The 19,439-nt window shown below is 42.9% G+C and overlaps 1 protein-coding gene across 1 annotated transcript in view; it reads left to right on the forward strand.

Moving 5' to 3' along the window:
• Positions 1-19,439, forward strand: part of LOC109925811 (tropomyosin alpha-4 chain) — a 90,589-nt gene that overhangs the window by 7,603 nt on the left and 63,547 nt on the right. Inside the window, exon 2 of the mRNA XM_048614333.1 lies at positions 17,602-17,727. Coding sequence (XP_048470290.1) covers positions 17,602-17,727 — 126 coding nt within the window. The remainder of the gene's footprint in view (positions 1-17,601; positions 17,728-19,439) is intronic.

The following is a 19,439-nucleotide window of genomic DNA, read 5'->3' on the forward strand; positions in this document are numbered from 1 at the left end:
GTCCTGTTTCTGTGCAATTTTATATAATGCACAGGGAAAGTCTGACTACCACTAGTATGAGATCTTTCTCCTGGCTACAGTCCACAGCTCTATCAGCTAATCTCAGACTGGCAGCTGTTGCCTTGCAACTGAAGATGGCACTAACACCATCTGATGCTGTTGGACCAACCCAAGAGATTTCTCAACTGTTAACAACGCAATCGTCAGCAATCTCGCCAATCTTCTCAATTAAAAATGGCATCGGTGAAGAGCCAATGAATTAGCTGGGGATTTCAGAGGGATTTGGGATATCCATAGTACAAATAGTAAAGGACCAAGTGTTTGATATTAAAATTGCTTCAGCTATAAATAGGAAAAAGATTTCCCTGCAAATAATGATTACAGGCTGAAATTTAATTGAGGCTTTCACATGATTTAAATTTAGAATTTGTAAATTTCTTCAATGTAATTGACCAGGTTTTTTTTCTAAAGAATGGTTTGAAGACAACAAAAAAAAAAGTTTCTAAGAATGGTTGAATTTTGCAGCAGAATGTATTTGGACAAGGCAGAGAATCTATATTAAGATAGAGATGGGAACACAACAGTGGGAAATTGAAGATCAAAATGGAACAGAATGGGTGTACATTATAAATTGTCTTAATGCCATATTGTTTTTGGAACTGTATATTGTCATGGCTCATTTTTAATGAATCAAAATTGATATTATTTTAAATAACAAGCAATTAATTAGTCCCAACCATCAAAGGACTGCTCACAACCATTGTGTTGGACTTAGATAACACTGTGTTGAGGTGGAGGAATACAGCAGGCCAGGCAGCATCAGAGGAGCAGGAAAGCTGAAGTTTGGGGTCGGGACCCTTCTTCAGACCCTTCTTTCTGAACATCAACTTTCCTGCTCCTCTGATGCTGCCTGGCCTGTTCTATTCCTCCAGCTCTACGCTGTGTTATCTCTGACTCCAGCATCGGCAGTTCTTACTATCTCATGGTGTTGGACTGCCCTTGATTCTTTTCCACAGAGGCAGGCAGAACACACTGACAGATTTGATGATACCAACAGTCTGAGTGTGAATGAGAGCTTTGGAAATCAGCAAATAAATGTCACAAAATTCAGGAAGAATATCAAATCATAATGAGCTTGACAGAGGAATCAAATCAGTGATTAATCAAAATTATAAATGACAAAGAGATAAATATGAAAGAGTTTATTCCTAGAGCTCTGAACTCTTACTTATATTTAGTGAAAAATTGAGTCTTACTTGCATTTGCCAGGTCAGTCAGGATTTGCACTTTTCTGAAGAACTTGGAACCAATTAAGATCCATGCTTAAAGATCATTAAAAATGTATTTTCCACTGAGTTGGTCTTCATCAGGCCCCTCTGGATACAGCTCCCCTTACATAGGTCATACAGCTTGGTAAAGACGGAGTTTAATTCCTGGGATGTAATAGGTTCCCTGACCTCAGTAAGGTGATAATTTGAACTCAGTGTCCACTATTTTCCCAGCTGATCTCTGCCTTGTGGCCCCATGCCCATGTGGGAATTATATCGGCATTAAGCTTAATGGTGCTGGAAACAATGGTCAAATAGTTCACCAAGACTCGGTATTAAGACTCCCAGGTCTCATGGACAATGAAATACTGGCCACGGTACCCATGCAGCCACAGGAATTCACCAAAAATCCTCAGACAGCACCTTCCAAACCCACGACCACTTCCATCTAGAAGGACAAGGGCAGCAGATATATGGGAACACCACCACCTCCAAGTTCGCCTTCAAGTCACCCACCATCCTGACTTGGAAATATATCACCATTCCTTCACTGTTGCTGGGTCAAAAACCTGGAATTCCCTCCCTAATAGCATTGTGGGTCAACCCACAGCAGGAGGACTGCAGCGGTTCAAGAAGGCAGCTCACCACCACATTCTTAAGGGGCAAATAGGGACGGGCAAGAAACACTGGCCAGCCAGCAACCCCCACATCCCACAAACGAATAGAAAAAAAAAGCATAGAAGTCAGTATATTCAGTGCTTACCACCAGTTTCCAGATTGTAAGATTTCATCCTAAAAACAGGCCTCCCATTGAGAATCATGAAACATAGAAGCAGGAGGAGGTTATTTATCACTTTGTACTTCTTCCACCATTCAGTTACATCATGACTGATCTTAGACTCATAGAGTCATAGAGCTGTACAGCATGGAAACAGATCCTCTGATCCAACTCGTCCATGCCGACCAGATATCCCAAATTAATCTTGTCCCATTTGCCAACCTTTGGCCCATATCCCTCTAAACCCTTCCTATTCAGATACCCATCCAGTTGCCTTTTAAATATTGTAATTGTACCAGCCTCCACCACTTCCTCTGGCAGCTCATTCCACCACCCTCAGTGTGAAAAAGTTGCCCCTTAGATCTCTTTTAAATCTTTCCCCTCTCACCATAAACCTATGCCCTTTAGTTTTGGAGACCACTACCCCAGGGAAAAGACCTTGGCTATTTACCCTTTATAAACCTCAATAAGGTCATCCCTCAGCCTCTGACCATCCAAGGAAAATAGCCTCAGCCTATTCAGCCTCTCCTTATAATTCAAACCCTCCAACCCTTTCAATATCATTGTAAATCTTTTCTGCAGCCTTTTACTGAATCAGTCAGAATTCACACACCACCAGGTTATAGTCCAACAGGTTTATTTGAAATCACAAGATTTCGGAGTGCTGCTCCTTCGTCAGGTGGAGTGAAGAGAAGCACACAGGCACAGAATTTATAGGCAGAGAGATCAAAAGATTGTACAAAAGGTGTGAGTGGAGTATTGACAGGCTGAATAATAAGTCTCTGCGGGTGACCAAAACTGTCAGACGGTGTGAGTAAAGTGTCAACAGCTGAATAACAAGTGAAGGGATGATCTCTAATCTGATAAAATGAGGCAGTGAGATAAAAACAAAAAAGCAAAAATAAGGTGCTGCTGGAGACAAAACAAATGGCTGGAATAAGATGATAGGTATAAGAGTCACATGCCAAGGGTCTAACCAAAGTATCAAGTAATCCAAAACTGTACAAACTAATTAAGATAGAGAGATCATAACAAGTTGTCTAGGTGATGGTGTCAAAATGTTGAAGATTGCAAAGGACATGGCGTAGGTTCTCTGTTCTGGGGAGGTACTGGACAACAGAAGGTCCTCTTTCGGTTGTGTCCTGTGTCTGTCTTCTGGGGAGGTCATTGTGGTTTTTCACTGTGGCACTTCGGAACTGGCGATCGCTGAGTTGAGCATCATATCCCGTTCTCATGAGGGCTTCTTACAACATCTTTAGGTGTCTGTCGCATTCCTCCTTTTACCAAATGGCAGAGCGGAATTGAGAAGCCAAGAGGCTTATTCCTATTTTATTTCTTGTGCTCTTGGGTGATCTCTATCTAACATTAGTTCTGTCATTTGAGAACCTTTGATATATTTTAATTACATAATCTCAGGGTCAAAATTTTCCATTGATCCCCAGCTTCAACTGTATTTTCAGAAGGAAAGGGTTCCAAATTCCCACTACCTTTTGTGCCTCCTGACATCACCCTGAACAGCCTAGCTAGCTCTAATTTCAAGGCAATTTCCACTGGGGGATCATCGATGTTTTTTCTGTCAAGGGCCCCTTTTGAAATTATGTTCAGGACAGCTTTTTATTTCCAGGGCTCACTTTTAATCTTCGTCAACTCATTTATTAGGTGATGCAGTTGTGTAGTAAACTTTCCATATTTATGCTAACATTTGGAATACTTTGACTCACACAATAGCAGATTCAGAGGGATTCATCAATATTCTCAATAATTATTACTATTCATTAAAGCCACCACACACAAGATAATCAAGGCAATTAGCAAGAAAGGTCTTCTTGAAAATAAATAACTGACACACATTTTTGTAGGCAAAAGGCTGAAACACATTATGCACAGACTGGTGTGGCTCAAGATAAACAGTTTCATGTTTGTCTCTAACAGCTGTGTCTCACTCCCCTTGGCAGCCTCTCACTAACCTTTATAGATTCCTCCACACTTTTGGTCCCCTACTCCCTTTGAAGGTCTTCTCTCCAACTTGCAGCCATTGCAGCCACTCCCACCACCAACACCACTACTACTACCCAGGCCACACTACCTCACATCCTCTGAGCTGACACAGCTTCACTTACTCTGCCTGCTACTCCTCCAATCACAGGCTGCATCTGTCTTGTGTTTGCAGCTGATTGGTTATAGTGAGCCTATCAGCAACAAGCAGGGGTGAGAACCAGCCTGTGATTGGAAGAACAGCTCCCCAGATGTTTTGACCTAAAAGGTGTCTTCCCTCAGATTGATCACCCCATGATCATTTTGATCGCTCCATGATCTGATCGATCGCCCCGTGATCAGATTGATTGCCCCATGATCATATTGATTGCCCCAAGGTCAGATTGATCACCCCATGATCATATTAGTTGCCCTGTGATCATATTGATCGTCCCATGATCATATTGATCGCCCCAAGCTCAGATTGATTGCCCTGTGATCATATTGATCGCCACATGATCATATCGTTCCCCAGTGATCATATTGATCACCACATGATCATATTGATTGCCCCATGGTCAGATTGATCACCTCATGATCTGATTGATCACCCCATGATAAGATTGGTCACCCTGTGATCAGACTGGTCACCTCATGGTCATATTGATTGCTCCATGATCAGATCGGTTCCCCCACCATGATCAAATTGGTCACCCCAAGATCAGATTCATCACTCTGCAATCACATTGATCACCCTGTGAATAGATTAATCATGCTGTGATCAGATTGATCGACTTGTGAATAGATTGATTACCATGATCAGATTGGCCCCCCGCCCCCCCAAAATCAGATTGATCGCGCTGTAATTAGATTAGTTACCCGTGATCATACTGATCGCCCTGTGATGGAACTTCCCTGGGTATTTTGTGAAATTTCTGGTGTGAATGTATCCACCTGCCTCCAATGTATTTTGAAAGCTGCTTCCCAAATCCTGTTCTGGAACCCCCACTAAAGGACACAGTTCCTCTCTATTTACCCAATTCAAGATTTTCTTTAATCCTCTGAAAAGCCTCAATTAGATATTGAATACCACAAGTGTGATAGAATGACAAATGGCATCAATACAACAAAGACTAAAGAGGGAATGTCCTTTCATGACTGCACACTGTTCAGCACCATCTGTGAGTTCTCAGGTATTGTAACAGTCCAGGCCCATATGCAGCAAAACTTGAACATATCTGGGCTTGGGCTGATAAGTGGCAAGTAACATTTGTCCTACACGAGGATTAAATATCGATCATCTCAAACTCGATAGAATCTGACAGCAGTGTGTACTATTCACAAGATACATTGCAGAAACTCACCGAGACTTCTTACTCAGCTCTTAGGATCAGCTGCAAATTTGTACGATTCACATGTTGTAGGGAACCCAGTTGAATATAGAAAGTATGAGGATATCTAAAAAAAGGAACAAGAGATACAAACAGAGTTTGGGGCTAGATTAACAGCAAGCATAAAAGGGAAGCTGAAAGACTTTTATAAATACATGGGCACTCAAGGGGTAGTTAAAGGAAGGGTGGAGCTGATTCAGGACCAAAAAAAGATGATGCTCTGCTGCAGACAAATGCTGAGGCGCTAAATCAGTAACTGCACCTGTCTTCTGTAGAGAAGAGGTGGTTGTTAATGTTGCTGTAAAACTGGAGTTTATACTGATATTGGATGGAATGACAATAAATAAATAGAAGGTTGTTAAAACGTTAGCAATAATGGAATGACATTCCCATCCGAAGGGACAATTCCTGAATCAAGAGAGTTCTAAGAGATCATCAATAATTCCTCATCTATTTTAAGCATGTGTCCTGGAGATTTGATAATCTCTAATCTCATTAGTTTCGCTGTGGATCAATAACAGTTAGTTCCTTCCCTTAACATATTTTTATTTTCCCTGTTATCTCTGATATTTTATCCACATCCTGTGCTGTGAAGACCGATACAAGATAACTACTTAGTAGGAAGTGTCACTTGCTGATTTTAATAGTGTTGACTCATAGTAGCAAAAATGCTATTATTACAAGGTGATGTGATGCAGTTAATATTATAAAGGGGCAGTCCAATAGATTATTCATAATAATGGGATATTGTGGCTTACAGTGTATGTATAGTGGAGTCATACAATCGGTGTATAATATATTGATCTTTAGCTGAAATGGACTTCAACAAAGCCTTTGATCAAGTCCCACATAGGAGACAGGAAAGTAAAGTGCACATGGGATCCAGGAGGGATTTAAGGGAAATGGCTTTTATGCAGAGGGTGATGGGTGTCTGAAATCATAGGATCCCTACAGTGTGGAAGCAGGCCATTCAGCCCATCGGGTCTGCACCAACTCTCTGAAGAGCATCCCACCCAGACTCATCCACTATCCCTATCCCTGTGACCCTGCATTTCACATTGGCTAATCCACCTAGCCTGCACATCTTTGGACTGTGGGAGGAAACCGGAGCACCTGGAGGAAACCCATACAAACAAGGAGAGAATATGCAAACTCCACACAGCCAGTCATCCGAGGGTGGAATTGAACGTGGGTCCCTCGTGCTGTGAGTTAGCAGCGCTACCCATCAAGCTGCCTTTTCATTTTTAAACTGCATTCTTGTAAATTGTATCCTTTAAGAGAACATGACTTACAATCCAATTCCCAGATTCATTGTCTCACATTACTGCAGTAATGTCAAATTTACAGCACAATATCTCATTCTAATACCCAACATTCCATACTGTTATACAGCACAGAAAAGGCCCTTCAAATCTTCACGTCTGTGCCAACACATCTTACACTAATCCCACTTTCCAGCACCTTGAATGTTACGACATTTCAGGTATAAATTCATGTTCTTTTTTAAAGGTTGCAAGGTTTCCTGTCTCTACTACCCCCTCAGGCGTTAGGATCACACAGTGGCTCAGTGGTTCATGCTGCTGCCTCACAGCATCAGGGACTTGGGTTTGATTCCACCTCCAGGTGACTGTCTGTGTGGAGTTTGCATGTTCTTCACACGCCTGCGTGGGTTTCCTCCGGGTGCTCCAGTTTCCATTCCACAGTCCAAAGATGTGCAGGCTAGATGGGAAAATGCAGGGCTGTGGGGATAGGGTGGGATGCCCTTTGGAGGGTTGGTGTGGATTTGATGGACCAAATGGCCTGTTTCCATGCTATAGGGATTCTATAACATGCAGGGCTATGGGGACAGGGTTGGATCTGGACCCAAAATGTTAACTCTACCTTTTCTTCACAGATGTTGCCAGACGTGATGAGCTTTTACAGGATCTCATGTTTTTGTTTCTGATTTACAGTATCCGTAGTTCTTTCAGTTTTTATTTTGATTTTTCTACAGTCTGTTGGTTCACAACAGACTTTTGTAAATGGGGGGTGGGTGGGTGTGGAGGGGGCAGGCAGAGGGGTGTGCAGGGGTGAGCAATATGCCCTCCCCATGAAATCCAGCCCAGTAAAGTATGGATAAAATTGTAGAATGATTTCAGCAGAGAAGGAGACCATAGTGCATTGTGTCTCGCCAGCTCTGTATGAGACCAGCACAGCTAATCCCACCCACCAATCTTCTCTTAACCCTGCAGATTGTTTCTCTTCAGATATGGCCTCATTCCCTTTTGAATGCCACAGTTTCTCCTTATGTTACCTTTGCTTCTTTTGTCAATCTCTTTAAAACTGGTGTCCTCTGGTTCTCAGACACCTCATGATTTTGATAATCTCTCAACTTCCTCTCCTTCCAGGAAAACTACTGTATTAATCTGTATCACTGAGGTTCCTCAGCCCCAGAACCAGTCTCATTCATCTTTCTTGTGCTCTCTCCAGTGCCTTCACAACCTGGCTAAAGTGTGGTGCACAGAACTGACCACAACATAGAAACACGAAACCTAGGAGCAGGAGCAGGCCATTCAGCCCTTCGAGTCTGCTCCGCCACTCAACATGATCATGGCTGACCCTTTATCTCCATGTCTCTATTTCACTTTCTCCCCATACTTCTTGGTGCCTTTACAATCTAAAAGTTTACCAGCCTCTTTCTTGAATACATTCAGAGAATTAGCCTCCACAACCCACTGTGGTAGAGAATTCCATGCGTTCAGCACCTTTGAGTACAGAAATGTTTCCTCATCTCAGTCCTAAATGGTCTACTCCTTATTTTAAGACCGTGTACCCTGATTAGAGACTCCCCAAACAGGGAAAACATTCTTCCTTTATCGAGTCTGTCCAGCCCTGTTAGAGTTTTATACATATCAATCAGATCCACTCTCATCTTTCTAAACTCTAGTGCATACAAGCCCAGTCAAACTAATCTCTCCTCATAGTTCATCCCTGGTATCAGCCTAACGAACCTCCACTGCATTCCCTCTATGGTAAATATATCCTCTGTTAGGTAGGGAGACCAAGCAGCACATAATACTCCAGGTGGGGTCTCACCAAGGTGTGTATAACTGCAGTAAGACATCCTTACTTCTGAACTCAAATTCTCTTGCAATGAAGGCCAGTATATCTTCCTCATTGTTGCTGCACCTTCCTGTCTACTTTCATTGACTGGTGTACAAGAACACCCAGATCCCTTTGTACATCCATACTTCCCAATAAATCATCATTGAAATAATACTTTTCCTTTCTGTTTTTCACAGTGAAGTGTATAACTTCACATTTAGCCATGTTGTACTACATCTGTCATGTGGTTGCCCACTCAATCAACTTCCCTAAATCACCTTGAAGCCTCCTTGCATTTTCCTCACAACTCACAATCCTGACCAGTTTCATGTCATCAACAATTTGGAAATGTTGTGTTTGGTCTCCTTATCCAAGTCATTTTTATACTTTATATAGCTGGGACCAAGCACTGACCCTTATGGGACCCTGCTAGTCACTAAGTGCCACATGGAGAAAGACCCATTTGTTCCCACTCTTTGCTTCCTATTGGTCAACACTCCAAGCTGAACCAGCGTTTTATAAAAGTTCACCATAATGCTTATGTGTTTGCACTGTAAGATCCATTATTAAAGTCCAGGATCCTGGAGATGTTATGAACTGTGCTCTCAACCTGTCTTGCTATCTTCGATGGTTTGTGCAGATATACCATAAGACCAAAAGATACAGGAGCAGAATTAGGCCATTTGGCCCATCGAGTCTGCACCGCTATTCAATCATGGCTGATATGTTTCTCAACCCCATTCTCCTTCCTTCACCACATAACCCTTGATCCCCTTATTAATCAAGAACCTACTTATCTCTGTCTTAAAGACACTCAATGACTTATCCTCCGCAGCCCTCTGAGGCAGTGCATTCTACAGATTCACCACCCTCTGGCTGAAGAAATCCCTCATCTCAGTTCTAAAGGGTCATCCCTTTACTGTAAAGCTGTGTCCTCAGGTCCTCATCTCTCCTACTAGTGGAAACATCTTCTCCACATCCAGTCTATCCAGGCCTCTCAGTATTCTGCAAGTTCCAATCAGATACCTGCCATCCCCACCCTCATCCTTCTAAACTTCATTGAGTAAAGACCCAGAGTCATCAATCACTCCTCATGTGACAAACCCTTTATCATTCTTGTAGACCTCCTATGGACTCCCTCCAACACCAGCACATCCTTCCTTAGATATGGGGCCCAAAATTGCTCACAATATTCCAAATGTTGTCTGACCAGAGCCTTACACAGCTTCAGCAATACATCCCTAACCTTGTACTCTAGCCCTCTTGAAGTGAAAGCCAACATTGCATTTGCCTTCCTAACTGCCACCTGGAACTGTATGTTAACCTTAAGAGAATCCTGAACTAGGACTCTTAAGTTGCTTTGTGCTTTATACTTCTAAACCTTACCCTATATAAAAATAGTCTATGCCTCTATTCTTCCTGCCAAAGTGCATAACCTCACGCTTTCCCACATTGTGTTCCAGCTGCCACTTCTTTGCCCACTTTGCCAGCCTGTCCAAGTCCCTTTGCAGCCTCCCCACCTCAACACTACCTGTCCCTCCATCTGCCTGTGTCATCTACAAACATAGCAACAATACCTCCAGTTCCTTTGTCCAGTTCATTAATGTGTAACATGAATAGTTGTGGTCCCTACACAGACCCCTGCAGAACTCCGCTCGTCACCGGCTACCATCGTGAAAAAGACTCCTTTAAAGAATCCATACAATCCTACATTGTAGGGTGGAAGCAGGCCATTTTGGCCCATCAAGTCTAAATTGTCACTGAAGAGCATCCACCCAGACCCATCCTATCCCTGTAACCCTCCCTATCCCATGACTAATCCACTTGGCCTGCACCTCCCTGGACACTATGGGCAATTACCCATGGCCAATCCACCTAGCCTGCACATCTTTGGACTGCGGAAGGAAACCAGAGCACCCGGAGGAAACCCATGCAGACACAGGGAGAATGTGCAAACTCCACACAGACAGTCGCCTGAGGCAGAAATGGAGCCCGGGCCCCTGGTGCTGTGAGGCAGCAGTGCTAACCACTGAGCCACCATTGCTGCCTGAAACCACCCCCCTCCCCCCATTCTGCCTTCTGCCAGTCAGTCAATCCTCTATCCAGGCCAGAACCTTGCCCCTAACACTCTTATTTAGCAGCATCTTAGAATCATCGAATCCCTACAGTGTGGAAGCAGACCATTCAGCCCATTGAGTCCACACCAACCCTCCAAAGGGCATCCACACAGACTCTATCCCTGCATCTCCCACCCTGGACACTATGGGCAATTTCCCATGGCCAATCCATCTAACCTGCACATCTTTGGACTCTGGGAGGAAACTGGAACACCCAGAGGAAACCCTTACAGACTCAGGGACATGTGCAAACTCCACATAGACAGTTGCCTGAGGATGGAATCGAACCTGGATCTGCCCCACATCCTGATTACTGCTAGGAAGACTGTACATAATACCCATCAGGATATTTTTTCTTTTCTGTTTCCTCAACTCTACCCACACAAATTCTATGCCTACTAATTCTATATCACTTCTTGCTATTGATTTCATTTCATTCCACACTAACAGTCCAATTCATCCCCTGCCTTTTTGATTGGAGACATATCCTTGGACATTTAGTTCCCTGCTCTGATCCTCTTGCAGCCATGTCTCTGTGATACCCACAACAGTGTACTTGCCAATTTCAATTCGTGCTGCAATACAATAAAGAACTGCAGATGCTGGGAATCTGAAACAAAAACAGAAATTGCTGGAGAAACTTAGTAGATCTGGCAACGTCTGTGGGAAGAAAGTAGAGTCACCAGACTCAAAATGTTAAATCTCCTTTCTTCCCATAAATGCTGCCAGAGCTACTGATTTGAATCGGAATTAGCTTTATTATCATATGTACTCAAATGAGCGCGGTGAAAAGTTTACATTACAGTCCCATCTTAGGTACAAACGTATCTAGGCACAGATTCTTAAGAACAAATTCTTAGGAAAAAAATTAGAAAGGTAAAGAAATAAAAAGTCTGGCATTACAGATCTTAGGAATAAATTTTTTTAAAAATTCAGAATAACAGTCATTCCAACCCAGTCCACGGCAGCACTTAACATCCAGTAACTGAGAGAGAGAGACCTTGACTGCATTGCCACCAACTGTGCCGGACCCACCAAAATAGGAGTTGCCTTACTTTAGTTGCCTTTTCTTCACCATTGGGCCCACCTTTCCAATGCCGCTGAACCCACACTGTGTTTCTGTAGCAATTTCTGTTTTTGTTTCAATCTGCACTATAAACTCATTTACCTTGTTTTCTTTACCATGGCACTTAAGTAGGACACACTCAGTCCTGCATTGACTGGCCCCCTTCTAATAGTCCCCCTTATCTGCTGTGCCTGAATGTTAAATTCCTGACCCTTTCCACACTCGTGTCCAATTACTTGTTCCAGAAACTTTAATAACCTCTCTTGTGCCCTCCCCTTCCCTTTAACTTTTTCCATAATTTTCCAGGCAACTGAACCCACATCCCCACTGTATCCTATCTGCTCTTTCCCTGCATGCTGTTAGAATTCTGCCTCTATTTTATTTTACATCTCCTTGCTTTTCCTACGCAATGGATTATAGAACATAGACATAGAACATTGAACATAGACCTGTATAGCAAAGGAACAGGCCATTAGGCTCACAAAGTTGTGCCAAACATGACGCCAAATTAAACTAATCTCTGCTGCCTGACCTTAGTCCATATCCCTCCATTCCTTGATCATTCATGAGCTTTTCTAAAAGTCCCTTAAATGCCCAATTGTATCTGCCTCCACCACCACCCCTGGCAGCATGTTCCAGGCTCCTACCACACTATGTGTAAAAAACTTGCCCCTCATATCGCCTTCAAACATTCCCCCTGTCACCTTAAATTCATACCCCCAGTCATAGGGTCATTTAGTCATACAGCACAAAAACAGACCCTGCCGACCATAATCCCAAACTAAGCTAGTCCCACCTGCCTGCTCCTGGCCCATATCCCTCCAAACCTTTCCTATTCATGTACTTATCCAAATGTCTTTTAAACACTGCATTTAGGGGGAAGGTGATAGCCTAGTTGTATTATCACTGGGCTATTAATCTAGAGATCCAGATATCATTCTGGGGACCCAGGTTCAAATCCTGCCACGGCAAACAGTGGAATTTGGATTTTAAATAAAATCTGGAAGTAAGAGTTTAATGATGATCACAAATCCATTGTTGATTGTTGGAAAGACTCTTCTGGTTCACTGATGTCCCTTAGGGATGGAAACTGCCATCCTTACCTGTCTGGCCTACATGAGACTCCAGACCCACAGCAATGTGGTTGACTCTTAACTGCCCTCTGGGCAATTAGGGATGGGCAATAAATGCTGCCTAGCCAGCAACACCCTTCATCCTTTGAATGAATAAAAAAAAAATTGTACCCACATCCACCACTTACAGACATAGAGAAATGCAGCGTGGAAACAGACCTTTCAGTCCAACTCGTCCATGCTGACCAATAATCCTATATAAATCTAGTCCCATTTGCCAGCATTTGGCCCATATCCCTCTAAACCCTTCCTATTCACATACCCATCTAGATGTCTTTTAAACATTGTAATTGTACCACTTCCTCTGGCAGCTCATTCCATACATATACCACCCTCTGTGTGAAAAGGCTGCCCCTTATGTCCCTTTTATATTTTTTCCCTCTCACCCTAAACCTGTGCCCTCTAGTTTTTGACTCCCCCAGCCCGGGGAAAACACTTTGCCTATTTAGCCTATCCATGCCCCTCATGATTTTATAAACTTCCATAAGATCAGCCTTCAGCCTCCAACATTCCAGGGAAAATACTTTCTCAGGAAGTTCATTCCACTCATGAACAACCCTCTGTGTAAAAAATTTGCCTCTTATATCTTTTTTAAGTCTCTCTCCTCTCACCTTAAAAATGTGCCCCCTTTTTATGAAATCACCCATCCTAGAGAAAAGACAACTAATATTAACTCTATCTATACCTCGCATTGTTTTATAACTATCAGGTCGCCTCTCAACCTCTTACACTCCAGTGAGAAAAGTATTAGACATTTCAGCTCTGGGAAAAAGATTCTCACCGTCAACCCTATCCATGCATCTCAGAATTTTATAGACTTCCATCAAGTCTCCCCTTAGCCTCCGCCACTCCAGAGAAAACAACCTGAGTTTTTCTAGCCTCCTTATAGTTCGTACCGACTAACCCAGCAGTATCCTGGTAAACCTCTTCTGCACCCTCTCCAAACCTCCACATCCTTCCTGTGATGTGGTGACCAGAACTGAATGCAATACTCTAAGTGCAGCCTAATCAAATTCTCATAAAGCTGCAACATGACATCCTGACTCTTGCACTCAATCCCCCGACCAATAAAGGCAAGCATGCCATACGCCTTCTTTACCACCCTATCTACTCGTCTGGCCATTTTCAGGGAGCTGTGGACTTGAACCCCAAGATTCCTCTGTACATCAATGCTGTTCAGGATCCTGCCATTCACTGTATAATTTTCCTGAACATTTGATCTCCCAAAGTGCAGCACCTCACAGTTACCTGGATTAAACTCCATCTGCCAATTTTCCACCCATATCTGCAACTGTTCTAAATCCCGCTGTCTTCTTTGACAACCTGCTACCCAATCCACAACTCCACTGATCATTGTATCATTTGCAAACTTACTAACCCACCCATCCACATTTTCATCCAAGTCATTTATATATATTACAACAGCAGAGGTCCCTGTACACATCCATGCAGAACACCACCAGTCATAGACCTCCAGCCTGAAAAACACCCTTCCACCACTACCCTCTGTCTTCTATGGGCAAGCCAATTCTGAATCCACGCGGCCAAGTCATTGTGGATCCCGTGTTTCTCAAACTTCTGGATGAGCCTACCACGAGGGACCTTGTCAAAAGCATTACTAAAATCCATGTAAACAACATCCACTGCTGTACCCTCATTGATCACCTTTAACACCTCAAAATTCAACCAGGTTAATTAGATATGACTTGCCCTGCACAAAGCCATGCTGTCTGTCCCTATTTAGGTCATGCTTTTCCAAATCCTATGCCTAAGAATTCTCTCCAATACCTTCCCAACCATCGATGTGAGACTCACCGGTCTATAGTTTCCTGGATTATCCCTATTTCCTTTCTTGAACAGAGGAATAACATTAGCTACTTGCCAGCCCTCTGGAACCTTTCCAGTGGTTTGCGAGGATACAAAAATCTTGGTCGAGGTCCCTGCAATCTCCTCACTTGTCTCTCTCAATAACCTGGGGTAGATACCATTGGGCCCTAGGGATTTATCCACCTTAATGCTCTGCAATAGATCCAGCGTCACTTCTTTCTTGATCTTGAAGTGCTCTACAGTAATCTCACTATCTCCACATCCTTCTCCTGTGTGGATACCAACACAAACTACTCATTTAGGATCTCGCCGCTATCCTCTGTTTCCAAGCACAAGTTCCCTCCTTTATCCTTGAGAGATCTTACCTTCTCCCGAGTTATCCTCTTATTTTTAATGTATGTATAGAATGCCTTTGGATTTTCTTTAACTCTATTTGCCAAGGTCATCTTTTGGCCCCTCTTGCTCTCCTAATTACCTGCTTGAGTATTTTCCTGTTTTCTTTATATTCCTCACATGCTTCCGAAACTTACTTATACTTATTTCTTTCCTTTTGATTAAATCCACAATCTCCCTCATTTTCCAAGCATCCCTTACCTTGCCATCCTTGTCCTTTCTCCTTACTGGAATATGCCGGTCCTAAATTCTGATCAGCAGGCCTTTAAACAACTCCCACATATCAGATGTGGACTTGCCCAGTAACGGCTCCTCCAAGTTAACACTCCCTAGCTCCTGCCTAATACTGGTGTAATTTGCCTTCCCCCAATTTAGTACCTGCCCACAAGGTCCTGACTTATCCTTATTCCTAGCTATCTTAAAACTTAAGGAGTTATGGTCACTGTTTCCAAAATGCTTTCCCCACTGAAAAGTCAGTCATCTGACCAGGCTCATTTGCCAGTACAAGGTCCAGAATAGCCCCTCCTCTAGTTGGACTATCCATATACGGTTTCAAGAAACCATTTTGGACGTACCTAACAAATTCTGCCCGTCAAAGCCTCATGCTCTAAGGAAGTCCCAGTCAATATTGGAGAAGTCAAAGTCATCCACTATAACAACGCTGTTGTTTTTGTATCTTTCCATAATCTGCCTACATATCTGTTCCTCAATGTCTCAGTGACTGTTGGGAGGCCTATAGTATAATCCCATCACAGTGATTGCACCCATCGTATTTTTGAGCTCTCCTCATATTGCCTCAGTGGAGAGCCCTCCAGTATGCCCTCTCTGAGTACAGCTGTGACATTGTCCCTAATTAGTAATGCAACTCCTCTATCTCTTTTACCTTCCTCTCTATCTCATCTAAAGCAACAAAACCCTGGAACGTTGAGCACCCAGTCCTGTCCCTCTCTCAACCAAGTCTCTGTAATGGCCACAACATCATAGTCCCATGTACTGATCCAGGCTCTAAGCTCATCTGCCTTGCCTTTAATACTCCTTGTATTGAAATAAACACACTTCAGCCCATTAGTACCATTGTGTTCATTTATCCGTCTCTGTCCTTTCTTTCTGACTCACTGGTCCTAACATTTACATTCCATTTAATCCCCTCCACTTGCTCACCTGTTACTCTGGTTCCCAGCCCCTTGCCACTCTAGTTTAAACCCTCCTGAGAATCACTTCACATTTCTCTGTGTTGAATATTACCTGTCATGCGTCCAGCAACCTGCTCACGTTCTCTTAAAATCCTTCATTGTCTCCACAGTTCACAATGCTTTAAAGTTTCAGAAATTTGGAAATTGTGTACATTCAGGTTTAAGATACTAATATCAAGAAAGACTGTGACTCTATTACCTACCCCAAAAAATCCAATAATTAACCAGCTTTTAGTCCAGAAAACAACTGTTGACTTCCTTTGGAATCTGGTCATCCAGCCAACCTGGTATCCATGTTTAGTTAATACCACCTATGGTAGGATGAGGCTCTGTAATTGCCCACTGAGTGCCTCAACTGGTGGATGGATAAGAAGGCTTTTCATAAACACAGACTCAATTAGGCTGAAGGCACAGAAGTGGCACCTGCTCCCATCTGATCTCGTCTCTCCCCCACCAACTTGCCCAGGGGGTCTGCCCATTGTTTCTAAAAGTGCCCCCACCACCGAGGTTAAACTGACTGGCTTGCAGTTGTTGCTCTTATTCTTACATGATTTTCTGAAAATTTTCAGTCCTCCAGCTGTCTCAAACCATACTAAGGAGGATTGGAAGATTATAGTCAGAAGCTCTGCATTTACATTTTCGCTTCCCTCTGAATCATCAAAAAGTATCTGATCTGACTTTGACAAATTATCAACTTTAAGTGGAGTCTTTCTAATCCATCCAATAGTCACAGTTTATGAGGAAGCCTAGGCATTTCTCTGTTCACTGAAATTCTGCGTGTCAATGTCATTGTTCCCTTATCCAGTTTCTGATGTTCTTTACTGATCCAGTCACTGTTCAGCTCGCTCTCTGCTTTCCTAGCCTATTGATCACTTTCTGTTCATCCATTGTCTCAAGTAGCTCCTCTGTCACTAGAACTATAGGCAGTATTCCCTCCTTGTTAAAGTCAGGTGCAAAGAATTAATTTAACACCTCTACCATGTCCCCTACCTCCAAGTGTAAAATCCCTTCTTAGATCTCTATAAGTGGCCCCAACTCTCCTTTTACCATTACTAACTCTTTACCATTTTGATGCCTATCGAAGACTTTTGGATTCCCATTCATGTTGGCTGCCAGTCTCTTCTCAAACACTCACTTTATTGCCCATTTCTTTATCATTTCCCTCTGAACTCTAGCTTACTTCTAATTTGTATTATCAACATGATGCCTACCATACTCCCCACCACCAACTGCCCTCCTACCCAACACCATGCTTTGTAAAGTTTAATCAACATGCGGAGATCTGAATGATGTACTGGGAAAATAGAGTTGGAACTTGGCCAATATGGTATTTTCTGGGTGAGATATGACCATGCTGCTTTTCATCCTTTCTCCCAGGTTGAAGAGGAGCTGATGAGCCAACAGAAGAAAATGAAAGGCACGGAGGATGAGTTGGACAAGTTATCCGAGGGACTCAAAAATGCTCAGGAGAAGCTGCAAGCTTCAGAAAAGACAGCTTCAGACGTAAGTAATTGGAAATGTTTCTGAGCCACTCCCTAATCATTCAGAAAGGATGGTTTTATTGATGGAATTGGTGTTGGGCATCAGACTGATGCACTCAATGTCTCCTCTGGATAAGCACTTTGGAAGAATTGTTCTTATGCCTCGGGGGGGGGGGGGGTAAAAATGAAGGGGGAGAGATAGAAGTTACACCAAACTCTTAAAAATCACTGGTTCAGGCTCAGCCAGAGGATTGCTTCCAGTTATGGGAAAGGTGTTAAATCCTAGGAGGGAGATCGAGAGAGATATATAGAGAGAAGAAATACCATTAGAATGGAAGCAGGGATCAGGGACTTCAGTTATTTAAAGCTGTTGAAGAAACTGGGAGTATTCTCTGAAATTATAGTAGATCAAAAGGAGATTTAGGAGAGATGCTCAGAATGGTGATTGGAGCAGGATGAGACACTATTGGATCATACATTAAGGGACATTTGAACCTTGGGGGAGGGTGGAGTGCTGTCATAGCCGAGTCCCTGTCTATCTAACTCCGCCCTAAATTCAGTAAGCCAGCTTCCACTGTTTTCTACAGAACAGAATTCCACAGAATAACAACTTTCTGTAAAATGCTAATCTTAAAATCTAAACCTCTTTATAAATTATGTATGTTCTATAGTCTCCTGCACAAAGAGAAATATCCTGTCATAATCCTCCATGACAGGTCCCCTCATGATCCTTTATGTTTCATAAGATCATCTCACTTTTATTCTAAACTCCAATGCGTCTAGCCCCAATCTGTTCAACCTTTATCATAGATGTTTTTCACCACAGAAATGAGTTGAATGAGCCTTCGCTCAGGTGAATTGCAATTTTCTTTTTCCAATAAAGAGACTTGCTGTGGAGGTGCTAGTGTGGAACTGGGGTGGAAAAAAAATCACATGACACTAGGTTATAGTCCAACAGGTTTCGGAGTGCAGCCCCTTCAAATTGATGAGCTCAATGTTGGGTCTGGAAGGCTGTAAAATGCCTAATTAAAAGATGAGTTACTGGTCTTCCAGCTTGCTGTGAGATTCACAGGCTGAGGGCACAAAGCAGTGAACACGGGGCAGAGAATTAAAATGACGGGTGACTGGAATCTCAGGGTCAACTTTCTGGACTGAACGGAAGTCAACTGTAAAGTGGTCACCAAGTCTCGCTATGCTCAAAATGGCCATGGTGATTTACTTTGTTGCAACAGTCACTGTACCTCATGTAAGTGTAAGCTGCATGGAGATGTGCTGAGATTTTGAAAGATGAATACAAGTCCTTTCCTTATTGGAGGGAATTTAGATCTTCAAATTGAAAACCAGGTGAATGCAGAGAAAATTGTGTTGAATCTGGAAGACTTTAAAGTGCCTGACTATAAGATGAGGTGATGCTCCTTGAGCTAGGTTGAGCTTCATCGAACAGTGCAACAGGCTGAGGGCAGAGAGGTCAATGTGATCTCAGTAGCTGGCAGTGATGGACTAGTGGCATTATCACCAGAAATCCAGACAACCAGGCTACATACTTGGGACCCAGATTGGAATCCCACCACTACAGATGGTGGAATTTGAATTCAGTAAAAATCTGGAAGCCTAATGATGACCACAAAACCATTGTCAATTGCTGTAAAAACAAATCTTAGTCACTAATGCCCTTTAAGAAAGGAAATTATCGTCCTTACCTGGTCTGGCCTGCATGTGACTCCAGACCCACAG

This window comes from Rhincodon typus, chromosome 29, assembly GCF_021869965.1.
Source record: "Rhincodon typus isolate 14 chromosome 29, sRhiTyp1.1, whole genome shotgun sequence".
In the NCBI taxonomy this organism is placed as follows: domain Eukaryota; kingdom Metazoa; phylum Chordata; class Chondrichthyes; order Orectolobiformes; family Rhincodontidae; genus Rhincodon; species Rhincodon typus.